The following is a 20852-nucleotide window of genomic DNA, read 5'->3' on the forward strand; positions in this document are numbered from 1 at the left end:
TTAGCTCATGTAGCCATCTGAACGCCAAAGTCTGACGTGTCTCATGCTTGCCACGACACAGGATCTAGCCTGTTCTCAACAACTAGCTCTATAAAATAACAAATTCATTGACTGATTCACAAAAAGTATGTGTAGTTTGAGTAGAATCTATACAGGAACCATACTTCCTAAAAATGCTTAGGTTCATAAATGTGGTAAAGTCTCCTCCAAACCATTAATAAGCTTAGTATTTCTGTCAACTCTTTCCTCTCAAGGGAGCCATCACTTTTGGAACACTAACTACCCTACTTCATTTCCAAGTATACATCCAAGAGCTAAGAATAGTTCTCATTCCAGCATACCCTATTTGGACCAGGTTGGATGGCTTGAATAAGGCACTAGATCTAGAACAGAAACTGCATATACATGTCAGGACCATCTCTCTTTTGTCAGCCTCTTTATATGGGTTACAATTTATAGTTGTGTAGAATGAATGATTCACAGCTTAACAAAAGGCATAAAGCACATTTTGATCCACTGCAAAAAGAAAAAAATCAGATTTAAAAGGTATTTATTTAAAATAACCTGTTTCCTGAACTAATTTCAACACAGACAATCATGAACTACTCATTACAGTTAAATCTTCCTCTGTGTAAAATACTACTCAAGAGGGAAGAAGGGGAAGGAAAAAAAGAAAAACACCCTTTATATTAAATGGTCATATTTCAGCCTAAGAGGAAATCTATTACAGTTTTAATGAAATTTCTATAGCTCCTTTTGTTTGCAATGAACAATAACTCTTTCAGGTATTCTAAATAAGCACTGAGAAACCCTTTGCCAAACAGATTGGTCAGCTTATTTTCAAACACAGGAAAAAAACCAACCATACCAGATTCAAAATAAAAGAACAAAAACCAATCTGAATAAAAACCTGCCCTTCAGTGTGAACTTTTGTTCTACATGTACTATTAAAACACCTGCAGAAATTGCAGAATACCACTGGAAAGTAATACATCTTGTTGCAAATTAATTACCATAAACCCCATGTAAATTAAAAACCATCAACCAAATTGTTTCAATTTAGTGCCACCAAATAATACTGTAATAGAAAAATAAAAACTGCAATATAATAATACTATATAAATATAAATATGTAATTTTTCTACATATTATACTCACTGCTTCTACAGAGTTACATTCACGTCTTGTTTCTAAATATCGTAGTGCTCTTTTCTCTTCTTCTTTTAGTTTAGCATCTGCCTGTGCAAAAGTATAACAGCAATCATTTTAAGCACTAACACCTTCAGAACAAAATTCCAACAGAATTTTTACTTACATATTTCATATAATTCTGTACACCATTTTGTTGTAAATAAGAAGGAGCCTGTGTTCTATAAAATCTCTCTGTTGAATCCAAATACGCCTTTTCAAAGTTATCCCGATATATCTGAAGTTTATCTTCAGGATTAGAACAAAGATTAACTGCAAAGAGAAAGCCCAAACTTACTCTCAAGAGTCTTGGAAACTTATGTGGCTAATATTAAGCAAATCTCAATGAGAGAGTGAGTCTTGTATCAAAAGGTTGCATTGAACAATTTGAAATATCTGATAAATGCACTCTGATCACAAAAGGACACCAAATTTGTTCAGTCTTTGCTCCAAAAAACAATCTAATTAACTATAGAGAACTAGAAAAAACTGCATACTTAGCTCCAGCACATTCAAACACGGTAATCATAAATACACATATAAATAGAAAATTTTAAGGAAGAAGAAAAAAAAAGATCAGTATAATGTCTAATAAAGTGAAAAGTTCTCTACCTGACTAAACAAAAAGCTTCTCTTAGACACTGTTATTACAATAACAATGTCTTCATTTTATTTTTTTCCTGTTTTACAAGAATGGAGACAGTGAGCTTACTGGAGTGCTTTGCATTAGTTGGAAACAAATAGTCACTAAATAGGATATGCTTTAAAAAAGTTTAGGATTGGACATCCATAAAGCCATCCGAGAGAAGCCAAAAGTTTCATACAACAGGCTGCAAAACAGCAGACAATGGTGAAATGTCACAGAGGTTTCAGATATACAGATCTGTTCTGCAACAAAATGACTGAAAGTCTTAAATGCAGCCTGTTTAACATTTCTTCTTCAAACCGTCTGAAGAATCAGAAACAGCATGTAAAGGAGTACAGACAAAGTTATATCTGCAACCCTAAAACATTGAAAAGTTTTCTCTTCGTAAACATGGATTTTGCAGTAACTGATACACAGGTAAATCACTTAGAAGCTAAAGATTACATGCAGAATTTAACTGATATCATGTATCAGCAAGAACAACAAAAAAAATCAATACCAAATGCTGAGATAATAGTTTCAACCCTACCACAACTGCCACCTTTTATGAAGAAAATTAATTTACTAAAATGAAAGGGCAACAAATTGGCCTGTGCAAGACATACCATATGATTCTCGAACTCCAATAACGAGCTGAGAGTCGAAAGCTTCTCCTAGTCTTTCCGCATGAACTAGCTTCATTGCACTGTCCTGAAGCCTATTTTTGATATTGGAAAATATGGATTCATTCCACGTATCTAGCATGAGCTGTGTATTAGGAAGGAAAAAAGAAATCCTGTCAGAAAGGTACATGCAGACCTAAGTTTGTGCAAAAGACATGCAAGACATCAGAAACACAAATCAAGCAATTTTTAATGTAATTTCCAGGTTCATACAGCAGTTCAGCTACAGCAGAATTTCGTCTGTCTCTGAACTTGTTATAGAAGGAATATTCAGCTTACCTTCTAAGCTTGCTTCATGTAACTGAACAGTTAGGGGAAATCAGTCTTTAATGCACATATTAATTCCATAATTCTGTATTATTTCTATCATCATGGCTAGGCTTCGCGAACGAAGATTTGGGAAGTATTATTTCTACAGCTCATGGTAATTAGTCAGGTAACTTTTCCAGCAATGCAATGTGGCAGAATTGCAGTATCGGGGGTACTTCTGAGCCAAATATCCAAATACAGTTCACTATTTGGTAGGCTTTTTCTTAATTTTCTTATATAAAGAAAAAGACTGATGGTTTTTGATTGCATTTATCTAAACAAGAAAGTTCAGTATGCAAGTTGATGCATATGTAAATTATAAAAAACTCCAAATCTCATTTAAACAGTGCAAAGTCTTAAAATTAGTTATGCAGGCTCCTGTCAAAATCCTCATCACTCAATGGGTCCCTTTTTATTCCATTGTGTGATTTATTAATTTTTGGTGATTCCTACTGATGCTGCTGCAAATGCATTGCATTACACCTGACCACCACACTTGTGCCCACCTAGGCCCTATTAGCTCTTCAGTAGTAAATACTTGAAGCATTCTACATGTTTGCTAAAAATCTTAATTTGCTTTGAACCTCAAGTCACTGGATCTGGCTCTATCTATATGTCACTGAATACCTAATGAAATTATGCCAAAGCTTTAAAGATAATGTTGTTTTTTCTATCCAACTCAGGTCATTTCATTGCTTTAGAAAAAAAGCTCAAACTTACACTATCTACAAACTTGGCAGTAACTGCTAATAATGGAATTTAAGCACAATAATATTCAGTCTACACTGGTAGTGGAAAGCAGGTTGGAATCATAAAATTCATGAATTCAAACTTTACCTCATGACTGTGAATAAGCTTGCTAAAAAATAACCTATGATGACTTGACATCATTGTATGGTGAAGCTAATAGTAAAGATTAGATGATATTATTCCATTCTTGCTTTGTAAATTTTAGATTTTAACACAGCAAGCACCTAATAAAAGTTGGATATCCTTTCAAGAGAGTTAAGTTTACCATAGTTTATTCTTAACTTCTCCATAACTGTCTCTCAATTTCCACTAAATTTCCATTTCTACAACTGAAGTAATTCGTGTTAGAAGAAAATGTTTACAACATTGCAACATTCTTAGAAGCAAAGCTTTATTTAATTATGCTTCCTCCATGACCCTTCTCATTACTTGAACTTTATTGATACAAACATTACGCTGCACTGTGCAATTAGAGAACTAATTTACAAGAGCTGAAGTGAGTAAAAAATGGAGAAGAAAACAGTGAGATAATATCAAGCAACCTGGCAGGCACATTAATGACTTTGTCATGGTCAAACTGCTTCTAAACATTATGGATAGGGAAGTTTTACATAGATATTTAGAGGAAAACACATGTATCATTTTGGGTGACTGTATGAAGAACTTCTCAAGCATGGGAAAAGTTTCCACAAAGCACTTTTTAGAAAACTACAGAGAATGATGCCAGAAACAGAAAGTGACCTTCAGCAGTGAATATGAAATAATGAGACAGGTTGGAGACTCTGGGCTGTAACGTTCTAGTGATGAGCTGGTCCTTGCTGGACTACATATGAGAGACAACTCCATCAGCTTCAGTCTTGACCAAAATCTGAACTGTCAGAAACCAGTTCTCCTCACTACTTTGTCCGCTTGATATTGTCTTTAATTTCTTAGTTTTCCTGCCTTCTGCATAAAGCAGAGTTAAGAGTTCAAGTTTTCCAGATCTTGGTGAGCCTAATAAGATCATATGCTTTCTCCAGCAAACAATGAAAACTAAAAAGGTAATGTGAAATGATGATTCCTCTCTTTGCTGCTGTTTTCTCTTCCTTTTCTTCAAGAGGTAAAGGGGACAAGATGTCAAAACAGAAGGGTAAATTAAAAAAACCTTGCCCAAAGTAAGGCATTCAAACTATTTTGCTCTTCCCATCCTGGAGATAGGAGAACAGTTAAAATGATCTTCAATACCAAGCTAAAGATCGATAAAGAAATTTCATTTCCCTACAGATACTTTCTGCAATGAAAAGGAATAATGAAAGATGTTAAACTAAAGTATGTAACACTTTACAACTGAAATGTTTCATTTTCCTTATAATAAAAGACTAAAGCAATTTCCAGGACCACTATTCATGGGACTCAGAACACTGAGCACTCCATACTCAAAGCACTAGACTTTCTTATGTTTAATATGAACCAGTAAAAAGATCGTATCTACAAGATTTTACATGTCTAATCTTTTCATTGATATGACTGACAGTTTGGAGAAAAAAGGGGAAATTGAGATATCAACAGCCATATTTAACTTAAGATGACAGAATTTAATCAGTCATTTATAAAATGCAGAGATATGTCCCAGTTACCATTTTGGCCTAGGGATATAAACCAGGAGCAGAAAAACTACTCACTTATGTATACAAATACACTTGCTACTCACAAATACACAAAAAGTAGATGAATTTACAACTACTTGCCATTCCAAGATTCAAGTCATAATTAAAAAAAAAACCAAACCCACACAAAGTAAATCAAACCCCTCAAAAAACCTCCACCGAAGTCCAGACAAACCCAAAGTCCAAACGAGAAGTGCTTTAACCACAAGAAAAATACTGTTAATAGCCAAAGCTGAACTGGAGAAACAAAGTGAAACTATTATGGAGAAGAAAAAAAAAAAAGTTGCAGGGTTACTCTGACTCTCATGCTGAAGCAAAGCGATACATCATGTGACATGTGTGATGCGGTTTCATTTTCAGCTACAGAGTCCCTTCCCCTGTTTACTGTAGGCAAACAGTGCAACAAAGCTTTTAATACTGATCACTTACCTTTCGGACAATACTGTCTTCTACATTAGACTTCTTGTTGCTGCCCTGCTTGCCCATTAAAGTAATCTCTAATTGACAAAATGGCTTGGGCAAAATATCGCACTGCGTGAAGAACTTGCGCCACTCCACTATATATGCCTTCAGTAAAGCTGTATCATCTTGATGACTCAGCACTCTCTGAAGGGACGGGGGAGAAGAGGAGGTAATTTATAAACAAATTTATGCACAAAATATGGGCTGACTTTGCTTATACTGAAAATAACTCTCCATATAAAATTCAAATGTACAGATACATCAGAATAAGAAAGTCTGCATATTTAAGTGCCATTTAGCTCGCGGAAGTAGTTATTAACCCATGGCACATGGGCCATTTCTAAAGGGTAAAGAAAGATAGCAGCAAACAGGTAGTCAGCAAGTTCAAATTCTCCAAATTAACCTTTTCTTTTTTTCTCCTTCTAAGCCATCTGCAAGTCAAAAATATTAAAACTTTTGGCATGTACTGGCACAACCATATATAAAAAACCTTAACATAAACCTGTAATGACTATGTTATATTCTATGCAGTGAAAAGTTCTGATTCAATGGCATCTACTAGCCTTTCATTAGACCCAGACAGCTAGTTAACATGTATATTTTAATAAAGTCTGGAAACTACAGCTACATTGTACAATGGCTATCAAAATGCCTAAAAACCTGCCTCTCAAATAAAAGCCAACACAGACCATATCAAAGGCCTCAGTTCAGCATAGCATTTATGCATGCTGTAAGCAAGTAAGCTGTGGAACTTAAAAAGTCAACATTTATATGCCAGGTTACAAAAATGCCTCTATAAGAAACTATTTTCCTTTAAGCAAAGCCTTAATGGTGTAAATCACTTCACTAAAGAAAGACTTTATAGACTTTAATTTTTTCCTTTACAAACATTTGTCGTGATTTTTTAATATTTTTAAAAAATATTACATCAACCCCCTCTTTTAAATCCCTTATTACAGACAACATCTTTTGCTACATGTTTTACAAACAAAAGAATTTCCTTTGAATCTATTGACAAATTCAGTTGTCTCGAGGGAAGCCTATAAAACTGGACAGTTAAGTTTGCTGAGTTGATAGCACAGATACTTTTGGTAGGCCATACATATGGCTTATTTTAAAGCCATCCATGAACATGTCAGCACAGCATTGAAGCTACATAAGCAATTTTTTTTTTTTTCTCAGGAATTTCTTATGGAAAATTCTGCCTTAAGAAGTTTTCAAGTGGAAGAAGATTCCATAAGTACTGTCAGATAAACAAAGATAATGCCGTGTTATGGGGTTTTTTAATATAACACAAAAACCACTGCCCACCCCAGATTCAAGTACTGTGAGAAAACAATGAACCAAGGAAAATACTCAAGGCCAAGTCTTCTTTTTGTCAATAGAAGTTTGCAGGGTAATTGTGATCTCCAGAAAATCACAAAATTTCAAACAAAAAACCAATGTATTTAAATCCAATGAAAGTCAGAATTATATGGTTATTTTTCTAACAATATGAATAGAAGTTATGGAACCTTAGGAACTTACTGCTTGTGCCTGTTTAATAAAATCAAGGATGTCTTCCTTCAGAGCCTGGTGGATTTTTGCTGGACCTTTATCATCCCATAAGCAAACTGCATGTACATCTCTAGAAAACAATTTATCCACCTTTTAGTAACAGCTACTCAAATTTTAATGTTGTAATGTATGAGGCTTAAACAGTCATAATTTCAGTATGCCTAAGAAATTAATACACTTGTTATGTATCTTTGTCAAAGAACACAGTTAGATCCCAGTGACACATGCAAGAAAACGTGTGGGGAAGAGACTGAGGCTTTTAAGAAAAGTCCTGGAAGCAAGTAACTGCAACCTATCGAGGAGAAAGGCTGTGGTCAAGAAGGAGATACACAAGACAATTCTATTTTCAGTATCTATTCAATAATCCTTACTGATTTAAGGACAATTTTTAAACCTTTTCTTTAACAAAAACAGAAATCACTTGCCAGTAGCAGTATTACTACTCAACCCATGCTATTTTAAAATACTCTCATTAACATGCAGCCTTCACTGACAGTTTCACAATCCAAACACTGAAACATCCTTGTGCTACAAAGCAAACAGACCTTCTTCATGAGAAACTTGAACTCTGAGGGAACAGGTAATTTAAAAGACGATTTAACTAGTTTAATAAGATCACTTAAACATTTCATGGCAGTGGTAGCATTTTAAAGTGGAACCTTACTGCAGAAAAGCTACCAAACAGACTCGCAAAGCCAAATTCTATTACTGAGTTCTAATCAAGACTCAAGTACGATTTTTCCTACCTGACAGCCCAGCAAGTGGAACTTAATTCCTACTCATTCCATAATGAAGACTAAATAAAGCAAGTTACACTCCTACCCATACATCATATACAACATCATATACAACATGGTCTAGGAAGCCTTTTTTTGATTCATTACCATCCTCTGGTTCTTCTGCCTTTCATTAATAAGGCCACATCTTTGCAGAAAAGCAACCATATAATCTAAAGTTATTACTTTGTTCCTATTAAATGAATACACTTATTTCAACAGAAAAGCAGCTTTTTTAGTTTCACTGAAAAGACAAAACTTGCAAGGCAAAAAGTTCCTTTGACACAGATCAAAGGTGCAGGCCTAGGATTTATAGAGCTCTACCTAACAGGTGAGACTTCCACAATGCTCATGTGCAGAAAAGGTGTTACTGCATTTAGAATGCCACTGTTTCCTGAGAGCAGTGAAAAAAAGCAATACTGGATAATTATACTCAAAGGGTAAGTAGAAGACACCTACAGATTTTGAATTTTTATTAAGAAGCTTAACAAAGCACTGTCCAAAAATATGAACCTAGGACAGTGGGTTCCTTTCCCTCAAAAGCCTTATTTTAGCCATAAAGGTAATAAAGTTCTATTCAATAATTCAGCTACAAGAAAAATAATAAACAGAAAGTTTCAATCTCAATGCAGAATTATTGAACTAATTATTAATCATTAAAGCAATGACTCAGAACTGGATTTTTACCTTAACTATACCATGTTTCTGGCAACTGCTATAGCAGACACATCCTAAGAGATTAACAACCATTATATGATAAATTACTGTCCCTTTTGGTTGGCAGAAAAGCGTGACAGATGCAGTAAGATGGGTGTAAAAAGAGCCACTACACCATCCTCATCAAAAAGAGCAATACAGACACAGACTGCAACAAGACTGCATTTAAATAAAAACTGCTTTTGTGACAATTTTAAAAGCAGGAGAGTCTACAGGTTTAAACTACAACGTATTTAAGGGAAAATAACTCCATTGAGACAAAGATTATTTTAGATATACTTCCAATATATCTTTTGTAAATCACTTCCATATTACGTTGGCAAAAATCAAATGATGATTTTTACCAAAAAAATCATCACCTAACAGGAAGCCATTTCTGGCTTTTTGAAAGGAAGAAAATGGCAGGGTTTTCAGAAAGTACATTAAAGGCAAACATTGTCTGAAAAGTATTATTATATCATTCTTAGGGTACAAAACTATTCAAATAATACCAGTTAAACTGCACCATCCAGCTACTTCAGTAGCATTCTTCAGTTATTTTAGAAGAAAGCCATTCAAATCAGAATAATGTAACATTCAGCAAACTGCCTTTAACGAACTTACTGACAAAGCAGTAAACATTTTCTCTCTAATTCTAAGAATAAGTTTGTGGGCAGGTACAAAACTTACTATGGTCAGCTGAAGTCAAAAAGATCTGCTGTTCTTTCACCATCCTATTTGCAAAGACCTGAATCTCAGCAAATCTCTACTTTTGCACATTTACAGCGATGTAGGCACATTTATCACTTAATAAAACTCAAATAGTACTTCTGTTCTGTTTTTCCACACAGTCTATGTCATATGTGACTTCTGTATCAGGAGTAGTACATATATTCCCATTATGTAGAAGGATGTAAGATATTAAAAAATTACTTACGAAAACAGATCAAACCACTGCTGTTTTGTGACAGACTCCTGACGAAGAAGTTTCAGAACGATAGGGCGCATGAAATCCCACTTGTCTTCAAACTGAAGGGAACCTTTATTCTAAAAGGAACAAAAAAAAAAATATTGTTAATAAACCAGCTTCTTATTTAAAGTTATCTTGAAGGATTGCAGTTTCTACAGTTAACAAAAAAATATTTTCTTCTCAGAGGTGTCCTTCCTAAGTTAGCGTTTGGGCTACACCACCACAGCTGAACAACACTTTTCACGGTATTACTTTAAAAAGTGAGAGCTATTATTTGTTTCAAAGAGAAACAGACTGCCAACTTCTTCATTTATTCACTGCATTAGCTACAAGAAACAAGTTCTAGCAAGTGTTCTTCAGATGTAAATGGAGTTATACACAGACAACACGAATGATACTTGGGTCAGCTTCTCTGTCGCAGCAAACATAGATGCAACAAAAGTCACAAGGCACAGTTGCAAACCCATCTTGAATAAGTTACCCTGATCAAAATGGCAGCCAGGAATCAGGAACTGTACCTGTGGATGCTGCCATGTACCCTTTTTCTCTCACCCTGCGTTTGGCATCAGCAGTAAAGAGGGAGGAAGGAAACAGAGTAACATAGGAGCTACTGTATGACAGACTCCTTCCTGCGGGTTAACTGGCCATAGGCATTCTGAGGGTCAAGAGTACAGCTGGTGCAGATAAAAATTATTTACACCACGCTGAAAAGTCTAATCCAAGGTGGATTTTTCAAACTTACAATAAAAGCTAAGAGGCAAGCTAAAGAAATGAAGTGCTTCTATATAATTCTGATTATTCTGAAAAATCTCACCATAGTATACAGACTAACTTCTATTATTAAAAAAAAAAACCAAAACCACAACAACTTTGAGAGAAAAACAGCAGTTCTACTGCATATGTTGTTATCCTGTTTGCTTACGGCTCCACATTTTAAAAAGAAAAAACTGCAATTAAAAAGCTATGTTGATTGGGAGTTCTGTGGCAGAAAGACCACAGATTATCTGAAGTGTTATGTTCCAATGCACTGTTTACTTTTGAACAGATCATTGTCTTGGTCAGCGATACTACACTTGACACAATTCACTTCAAATACAGCAAATAATACAGTCTAACTACTTGAAATTCTGACAAGTGCACTGTTCTGTCACTAACATCTCTTCAGATAAACAAGCACAAGCAGCACACCACGTTCCCTCAACCATCGCCTTTGGATTAATTTCTACATGGAAATTTACAATTAAAACTGTTATTCTGTATTCAGAATAAGCACAGTTTGGTAACTGTATCCCCTCGTGCTCTTAAGTGCAAAGATACATCTTGAAGCTATAAAGATGCAACCGGCACCACAGTAACTATTTTTAAAGTAACAGCACCTGGAGGCCTCACAGCATTATCGAACTACTGTGGTAGGTACTGAATATGGCTTTCACAGAAGCGGTCCCTGTTGATAAAGTCTGTAAATCTTTCAACATAAAAAATAGAAAAATAAATTGTTTTCAAATTCAGAGAGATAGTTTTGCCTATTCTTTCCCACTACAAGAAAAAAAAGGTCATTTGAATACATCATCTTTGAAAATCATCATCTACATGCTTCCCCCACATAGAGCTAGCTTTACAATTATTCCCTTAACTTTGATGTGTTGCTCTAATCTTTCCCAGTCCTGTGAAAATTATTAGGTTTTACTTTCAGGTACTTCTGTTCCAAGTCCCTCTTTGCAGGATAATGAACTTGAAAGACCAGCAAGAGAACAGTTAGAAGTTACAGAAAGGGCATTATAAAGTACGTAAAAACAACTTCCTTATAAGTTTTCCTTTGGTGTAAAACTTCAGAGTCGATTCTGTAAGTTTTCCCGAAGAAGTAAAAAATAAATCTGTTCTGCAATTTTTGAGAAGTGTAATTCAACCCTTCACTGAAAACAGCTGAAGGTAAAACCTGAATGCTCAATTTTTGTGAATAAGATTAATTTCATTGTAAAACATGGTATGGGGGGGGGGGAGACTGCAAACACCACTATTTATATGATTTAAACTGTGAATACCTACTTCATTCTAAGAAACACACATAAAACTCAACTGCAGTTGTAAAAATTGTGTATCCACTTAAAATGAACATCTGCTTACTTAAAAGGAATTCCTCGAACAAAGCTTGTCCTGAAATGTCAGAGAAGTTTAGAACTTTGTTTCCTATACATAGGAGTAAATTTTTTCCACATTTCCTCCTTTATTCCTTAACTAAACAGAAGAGGAAATAAAATCAATGGATGAAAAATCCCAATGAAAGTACTCTAACAAACAATTCAACATCATCTAGGTAGATTCATGCTTCCATGACCTTACACTTTTGTACTGAAATTACAAGAAGAAAGTGTGCATTAAATACCACCTACGGTGTGTGTCCTTCACATTCATTAATTCTACCCTTACAAGAAAACACAAATTTTACAGTAGAAGAGAAAGTCAAACAGTGGTAATTCTTAGTTGATACCAAAGTCACACATGCAATTTCTGAGCAGTATTTCCTGGGCAGTTTTTCCTTCTTAGCTTGCCTCAAACCACAGTTCCCGTGGAAAGGTAAGCAGGACGGTAAGGCATAATACCTTGGACGAGATAAAATTACTCCAGTTATCAAATCTTCTCTGAAAACATGGGGTACAATTGAGAGCCAGACCCTGGCTAAGTAGCCATTCTAGAATTTAAAATTTAAAGCTTTGAAAAATAACTCCACTTATGAAATAATTTGTCTCAAAAGTAATTTCAATTAATTTGTTCATACAGATTTAAAGTTCCATTTTAACACTAAATTTTACTTGAAGAACATACTACTTTACACCCTATATTGAAATATGTCCTCCAACTTTACTCTTCAAACGTACTTTTCCCTGTTCTTTACTTTTATGGATAAGCACTTAGTCATAATAGACATAACAAGGTAAAGCAATACCCCAAGACCTCCATGTTACTGTCCCTCTTCCCCTCGAAATGTCTATTTGGATGTTCAGTTCTCTTTGCTGTGTACTCTCTATATTTCAGGACACAGAAATTCAGCCCTCATCTCTACTAGATGCTCTGGACAGTACTGTAAAAAAAGCAACACCCTCTAAGTCTTACTGTACATCTTATCTACACATGAGTAACATCATTGCCTTTACTACTTCATTGTTTTCAGACAGCAGGTATATTAAAGCTAGTTCACAGAGGGATGAAGTGGGAAATATGACATCATAGATTGGAATAAAAACTGTCTGATTAATCTCTGCTACCAGCAGCTCTAAAAATCAGTGTAATGATTGTAACAAGTCCCTATTCAAAGCAGGAAAGTAGCCACAGGGAAAGCTTTTCTATGTAACTAACTAGCGTGCAACACTCCCATGCTTCTTAAGGATATCCTAAGATATTCTTAAGGCTATATCCTAAATGGAAATAGCCAGGAAGAAAGAGAAAAACTTAAAATACAGAGCTGGAAACACGTACTTCAAGTTGAAGAATTCAAACATTTCAGATGTGTTCCTAATTGTCATTGACAGCTGAAACTGATGCAAAGGTAAATAACGTTTCTCATTTTGTTTAAGTCCATGGAAAATTTGTTGCTTCCTTTGCTGCTTCTCTCCTAACATCAGGCTCACCCTGCAGTTCATCTTGCAAGGACAGACTCCTGCATTTGCTGGCAGATCTGCCAGCATGGATACAGCTACAGGTTTTCTTTATGCTGCAATAAGTGGGGATACTTTCTGTTCCAGAAACTGCAGAAAAACTCAAATGTCTTCATGTCACATGGGTGAATTGGTTTAGACTTTGTCACTGCAAAGAGAACAAACTACAAGTCTGGCACACGCCCCGAAATGAAGTATCCCACTTTGAAAGTGTCACAGTCACATGTATGTTTAGACAAAAAACCTCTAGGGGACTCTCCTAGAAATGGCTCAGCCATCTGCTGAAAGCAAGCCACCTCCTCAACGAGGGAGAGTAGCTTTGCTACAGGTAGGGCAGGCACCCCTGACCAAAATGGCTCTTACTAAGTACTTCAATATTTCCAGGATTCAGCATGTGATTGGTCATTCTAATTTTGCATTTAAAGAAGGCTCTCACAAAAGAAAAGAAATAACAATTAGGAAAACTATGCACTAGTGGAGTTTAAATGATGCCCTTTAAAATTACGACAGCCAGTCAGATTTGGATTCAGCTAGTATTTATTACTAGAATAAGAAAAGAATATTTCACTTCATTTTCTCAGCTATGCAGAAAGCTGAATGAGGATGGGGGAAAAGAAGAGAAAATGCTTAGTTCCTGTTCATGCTGGCAAAATCAAGACCTGTCTATACCCAATTTATGCAGGCTTATTTGGAAAAGCTGTGGAAAAACCGCACAGATTTTAACACCTCTCCTTTCTTACCCTGGGATTTACTGTGCCCAGATATCGCTTTTTTCCCATTAAACACGAAAGAAGAAGAAGAGAAAGAAGTTGCACACCCTCAGATGGCACGAGGCACTGCCAATCTACATCAACCTGGACTCAACAGTTTGCTTCTCGGAGAGCACTCTCATGAGTGGGATTTGGGAACAAAAGACCTTACCTAGTTCCAGTTCTTGCACTGGTTTATTTTGCCATGATAAACAAAGCCAAAGCACCATATAATTTTTCCTTCTGTAATGCAGGAATCATACTTAATATTGTCATTAGAAAACTCACTAATTAGTAAGTTATTGTGACAAAAAAGGCCTGGTTTAGAATAGGTATCTCTGCAGCATTTTTCCTAAAACACACTGCGCATATATATATCTTGTTGTCAACATAAAATACTGGTGATACAAAGGCCAGTTGCAAAAACATGACTAGTCAACATAAAGACTTCACTTTGGCAAGAGTCATCTCGCAGAATCAAGGCCTTTGACTCTATTTTCACTTACTACTCTTTCAAAATAGCTGAAGTGGAATGCTGACAAAACTCATAAGCCCATGCTTCTTCTCTCCACTATGGGCTATACGACCACATCTCATCAAAGCACACATCAGTCTTTGCAGAAAACCTCAGATGTACAGCAAAGAGATGGTCTAAAATATTAACAAGCCTTGCTCTAAACACATGTTTTTCCAAAAAAAGGGTACTTCTTCTTATAGGACATTATTTTTTTCACCACTGTTCTTGGATTCCTCAATTTTAAATTTTAAAGTATTTTTAAGTATTATCTGCTTAGATATGTAACCCCTTTTAGGCATAAAAATATACAGACATTAATCAAAATTAGTTTCAGTGACATTTCAATTTCAAGGAAGATTTTTTTAAAATATATCTTTTTAATACTGAAACAATTTTTGGATACCAGGAAGAAACAAGGTGATCAATTATTTCTCATTTCTTCACACTCAATGTCTCAGAATAATAAATACAACCAGCAGATTCAGGCCAAATCTATACATCCAAACGAGGTCAGATTGCTCAAATGCAAGCAGCACTTCTTCGGGACCATCTTTAAAAAAAATATATAGTGCAGTACACATGATTATGCCTATATTTATACGTGTTTTCAGTTGCTAACTGCTCGAGTTAAACAGATAGTCTTCCCAAGGCCTTTCACACCAGTGGAGTTAACTGGTGCTGCAGAAACACTGGAGGCACTAGTAATAGTTGTTTCAAGTAGGCCTGTCTTCCCTGTGCTGGCATGGCCTCAAAGGCCATGCAGTCTTCTCCTCATACATACCGCAAATATCAGGACAGGCAGTCCTGAGCTCAAACACTCGACTGTCCTACCGAAATCTTCCGTTCCAACCTGCAGCAGCTTGGGGTGACTGACATCTGCCATCAAACGCCGGGAAAGTGCCTGAAAACATCTGACTACAAAAGCAAAGCTACTTAACGTAAGCGAAAGGCCTCCGGGAGTTTTCCTTTGCAGGAAAACTGCTGTTAACAAAAAAGGTGGAACACGGTGGCCACCCCAATAACGACACCTGCCCACAGCGAAGGCATTTTCCAACTCTTTTGTTCAACTTAAACATTTTCCATACACCCGAGTCTTCTTAAATAAACAAAGGGAAGACACCGTGCCCTGTCTAACTGCACGACGCAACGCTGTTTCCCAACGAGGCGTGTTTGGGAAGGGAGAGCCGGGGGGAGGGAGCAGGGTGCTGGCAGCAGCCGCAGCCGCCGGCGGGGCCGGGCCGGGCCGAGGCCGGCAGCCCCAAGGCCGCTCACCTGCGGGAGGGCCCAGGCAGCGGCAACTCCGGGCAGCGGCACCGCCACTCGACCCCGGCTCTGCCCTGCCCCGGTCCCCGCCGCCCTGCCCGGCCCGGCCCGGCCGCCCCCGCCACCCGCAGGGCCGCCCGGCCCCGCCGCCTCCCGCCCTCCCGCAGGGCCCGGCCGGGCCCCGCTCTCACCTTTAAGAGATTAGACGTCGCCATGATCCCCCCCGCGAGGCCTTCCCGGCCGGCGGCGGCGGCGGCTCCTCTGCCCGAGCTCGGCTCGGCTCCCCCCGGCCGCTGCCTCTTTACATGGCCCCGGGCCGCCCTCCCGCCCGGCCGGACCCGCGGCGGCGGCAGCAGCAGCGACGGCGGCCTCAGCGTTGGGCTTCTCTGCACCGCGGCGAGGCTCGGGGAGCTCGGCAGCGCTGGGACCGGCCGGGTGCTCCGCACGCAGCCGCCCCTCAGAGCCTCATGGCGGCGTCCGCCCGGGCGGCGCTCGGCGGCCGCGGCTCCATGGAAGGGGCCGGGCCCACATGATGCGGCGCCGGGAGCGGCCCCGCCGCCCAGCGGGCTGCGGGCCCCGCCTGCAGCGCCCCCTGCCGGCCCGCCGCCCGCACGGCCCCGGGGAGCGCGCTCGGACGGGAGCCCCGGCGCGGCGGAGCGCCCTGGGTCCTACAGACAGAAATAACTCGACTTCTGGCTAATTAACCAACTAACTAGCTAATCAACCCCGGCCCTCCCCGCGGTCCTGTCCCTGCGGGTGCTGCGGCACTGGGCCCCCTCACGCCCGGCCGGAGGGAGCGGAGAGCGCCGTGGGCACAGCACCGCACGAACGCTCACTTTGCCAAGCCGAGTCGCTGCCCTGCACCCGATCCCCGGCTAAGCCGTCACTCTCCCAGCCAGGTGTCACGAGTTTTCTATTTACGGAATCAATAACTGTATAAGTACCTGAAGGGTGCCCGTCGGGAGGAGGGAGCCAGGCCCTTCTCAGTGGTGCCCAGCAATAGGACGAGAAGCAACGGGCAGAAACCGATGCACAGGAAGTTCCACCTGAACACGAGGGAGAACGTCTTTGCAGTGCGGATGACTGTGTGCTGGGACAGGTTGCCCAGGGAGGTTGTGGAATCTCCCTCACTGGAGATTTTCCAGAACCATCTGGTTGCAATCCTGTGCTGTGTGCTCTAGGATGACCCTGCTTGAGCAGGGACATTGGACCAGGTGACCCACTGCGGTCCCTTTCAACCTGATACTGTGATCACAAAATGTTCTGAGTTGGAAGGGACACAAGAGGTTCATCAAAGTCCAACTCCTGTCAGTGAGACAAAGAAACATTTAGTAGGAAAAGTTTGCGTTTAGGCACCTTTGGAGAGGGATTTGGTATCTTTCGGGGTTTATTTATATTGAACAGAAACTCACCTTTCCATGAAAACATTTAGCCTTTATTCTAAAAATGCGTCTTGAAGAAAATTTTCCTGATCTTTTCTCAGAGGCTCGGAGCCCTGAGAACTGATGCTGCTTGTTCCACCTGGCCTGCCGCGTGTCACTGTCATGGACAGCTGCACCACCTGCCACCAAGGATGGCAACCCCTTCTTCTACTCTCCTGGGGCACACCATTTGAAGATAAAATCATATGATAAAGGACAAGGGCTCTGAAGTGTTAGAAAAGCTGAAATAAAATATTTAACGAATCTGTACACTGTCATGGAAGTTTTGGATAATGCTGACCAAATGTGGCCTGCAGCCTTATTAACTTAATAAATTACAATAGCCATATTAAGGCCTTCTCTTAACTGAGGAGTGAAAAGGAGATGTTGAATAACCTCCTATTTTGACAAAGTTTCCAGCTTCTGAATGCTCCAATTGGTTTATAATTTTTTCTTTGCTGTTATATTACATGTTTTATACTCTAAATATTTAAAAATTCATATAATACACACAGTTATGCAGTTGAATGTATAGTATATAATTATGCAATATAGATCTAATTGTATTACACACTGTCCATTGCATTTATATTCTACAACAGTGCTGAAGTTAGGAGGCCTACAGCAGAGTCAGTAAATGTGTGCATTGTGTATTTGTGCATCAGCCATTCTGCTCCACAGTCTGTGTATGACATTACAGGGATGCAAGTACCAGAGAAGCTGGGATACAGGCAAATATTCTACAGACTGTGACATGGAGGCAGCCATTTCTGGGACCCACTACTCCAGGAACTGATTTATCCTCTTTTCCCCCAACTCTTTAAAAATGTAAGCATTTCCAATGATTTGATATTTATTGTTCTTTTCAATTTCTCTTTGTTTTGCCTTTTTTTAAAATATATGTTTGCTATTAATGCCACAATTCAGTCATGTTTTTACATTGATTTTGATAAATGCAGCAAGAAAATAAGCCTCTATAGAGAACTTCAACCTGGGTCCCTTTGATACAAACCTTAAGAGTACAAAACCACAACACAAATAATTAGAATGTTATAATTGCAAATTTTGCTTAACCATCATTGAAGCTAAATGAAGTTGGGCTGTGTTTTAAAATGCTGTGTTTTAAAAAGCTATGTTTTAAAATCATGGATTATATGCTTTTTTTGTGCAAACTTACCAAACAAAAATGGAAGAGTACTCAGAGCACAGCAGCACCTGAGTACCTTGCAGTGTCTGGTCTTTTCTGAGTAATCTTAGGTACCTGGTAGCCATTGCTGTAACATTTATCCAATTGGCCTGGAAGGGTCAGCAATGACTGTACTGAGTATGAGAGTTCTTGTATCCTGCCTGAAGAGTAGTGCTAACCAGGGAATAAAGAGAACTTGAACACCTGAGAAGCAGGGAGACAATGAAACAGAGGTACTTTTTACTGATATTAAAAATAATGTGCATCTCATTTTGCATGGCTTATACAATGACAGTAATTCTTTTTTTTTTTTTTCCCTGAAGATCTGAGCATTAATTTTCTGGGAAGTAAAGGCATCCATAAGCCCCAAGGTTTTATGGTATTTTAGTACCACTTCAGGGTGCTTTTACAATACACAGTGTTACATAATCTTGTTTTATTTGCTTTAGTTCCATTACAAATGGATTATTATTAAATTCTGATGGTAATGAAGATATTAATTATTGATTAGTATATGGTATTACATTGGCCTACATGCATGGACTGTAAAGACAGACTTAATGATAATTCCAGAGCTATCCATGGCTTCAAAATGATTTATAAGGAATAGCCCATTAAGATTTGCATGATCAGTGAAATTAATACTGTCATAATATCCTAGATGTCTTGGAGTGAATTGATTCTGGGCATAAATCTGTTGGCTTTGAATGAGTTGCATCAAAGAGAAATATGCATTGCTATGGTCTATTCTAATGCCCATGTACCAATGGCCATGTACCAGTAAGATGTACATAGTTTCTTCTAATGTTCACTTAGTCCATGACAGAAAAAAACATTTGATACTTGATTAGTCCATTTTAAACTCCTCTCTCATCAAACTATTCAGTAGGGATAATAAAACTTACGGGTTTTCTTTCAGTGGGAAAGTCTCATTTATCACTGCTGTGGATAGTCACAATGACCTCATGCACAAACCATACCAAGAGTGTCTGAAGACAATCCTTTTAAAAGGGCAAAGACACTCAGACATCTACCTATAGCTGAAAAAAGAAGCACCACCAGTGACCAAACTTCTTCTATTATGTTAGTTTCTGTTTCAACAAGAAAACAAACACTTCTGGTGTTTAATATCTGCACTTTACATCACCCTTTTAGTTAATAACAATGGCATTCTGGAGAAATTGCCTGCATGTGGGAGTAAAGATTACTGTTGCTTTTACTTAAACTTGACTAAGATTTTGGTATCCTAGCATCACCAGAACCACCTATCCTGTGCATCTCAGTGTGACCCCTTTGTTCTTATGCCAACATTGTCCTTTAGCTTAAATAGCTTTGCTCTCCCTGATGTTTGTTCTTCTCTGATGTATTTTTAGACAACAGTGCTATTCCCTCCCAGTTTCCTTGCTGGAAAACCTTGCGCTTTTTGCCCTAAGTGGCACTGAGGATGATGTGAGGTGGTGCAAAGTGACTGTTTGCAGGCAGAACCTGCAGGAGGGTTTTTGTTGAGGCCAAGTTCCTCCTGGGACATAAAGAAGCACATGGTGTGTGTTAGGCAGAATATGGCCATTGTTCCTCGCCCAAGCACAGAGTTGCAAAGAACTGCTGCAGGGATTTACATCTGATCTCCTAGTGGTTTTTGGACAGCTAGAAATTTACTGTTCCATTCACTGTGTACTTGGGGACTTAAAGTTGATCTATGAAGCATGGTACAGTGAAAGAGGATACAATGTGAAAAAACATGTTCTGTTTTTCTGACACTTGTTCACATATGCATCTCTTTTTCAGTGCTTGGTAAGCTTTGTCTCTCTCTTTTTTTTTGAAAGCTTCCCTGAGAATCAGACTCTTTTCCACAGAGAACTGGACAGAGAAAAATCCCAATAAAATGAACTGTGAATTTCAGTGGTCTGATTGACTGGATTTGAGACTTGCATCTTCTAAACTTGTGTCCTGGCATAGCTCTTTTAATACATATAACACAAACTGTACATCAAGGAAATGAGAAAAATTATCTGCACAAAGGAGGCTTTTCCCTCTGAATAATAAGCAGTAATTATTTTTAAATGACAAACTAATATAAATTATTACTAAATAGCCTAAACTATTTGCTTGGCACTGCAAGTTTAACCAAAATGGACAATTTTTGAAAGTGCTTGCAGAGCAGCGCCAGCCTTGAAAGGTTTTTATTACTAAGATTATGACTGGAATATTTTCCACAATTCCTACCCTCAGTTTTAGTACCTTAATACTTAGCAACTACCACTAACATTTTCAACTATTGCCCTGCTCACTGTCAGACCGTGGTGCCAGATATGGCTTCTGACAGTCCCTTCCTGTAAAGAAACCACACAGGGGAGAAAGTGAAAGGGGAAGAAGCCTGCAATGTAGATATATTGCCAGCATA

At 38.4% G+C, this 20852-nt stretch overlaps 1 protein-coding gene across 2 annotated transcripts in view; it reads right to left on the reverse strand.

Annotated features, from left to right (window-relative positions):
- The window catches only part of CUL5 (cullin 5), a 32528-nt gene extending 16361 nt beyond the window's left edge, over positions 1 to 16167 (reverse strand). The window contains exons 1-8 of one of the 2 annotated variants that reach the window (XM_027652006.1): positions 15610 to 15643; positions 15363 to 15496; positions 9630 to 9739; positions 7191 to 7290; positions 5631 to 5807; positions 2440 to 2581; positions 1316 to 1461; positions 1159 to 1239 (exon numbers count right to left, since the gene is read on the reverse strand). In XM_027652006.1, the coding sequence (XP_027507807.1) occupies positions 1159 to 1239; positions 1316 to 1461; positions 2440 to 2581; positions 5631 to 5807; positions 7191 to 7290; positions 9630 to 9739; positions 15363 to 15496; positions 15610 to 15628 (909 nt within the window). In that variant the 5' untranslated portion in view covers positions 15629 to 15643. Of the gene's footprint in view, positions 1 to 1158; positions 1240 to 1315; positions 1462 to 2439; positions 2582 to 5630; positions 5808 to 7190; positions 7291 to 9629; positions 9740 to 15362; positions 15497 to 15609; positions 15644 to 16035 lie in introns of those variants that run through there. The other variant, XM_027652821.1, reaches the window with a different exon arrangement.
- Between the last annotated feature and the right edge of the window lie 4685 nt (positions 16168 to 20852).

This window comes from Corapipo altera, unplaced genomic scaffold, assembly GCF_003945725.1.
Source record: "Corapipo altera isolate COAL_440 unplaced genomic scaffold, ASM394572v1 0, whole genome shotgun sequence".
Lineage (NCBI taxonomy): Eukaryota > Metazoa > Chordata > Aves > Passeriformes > Pipridae > Corapipo > Corapipo altera.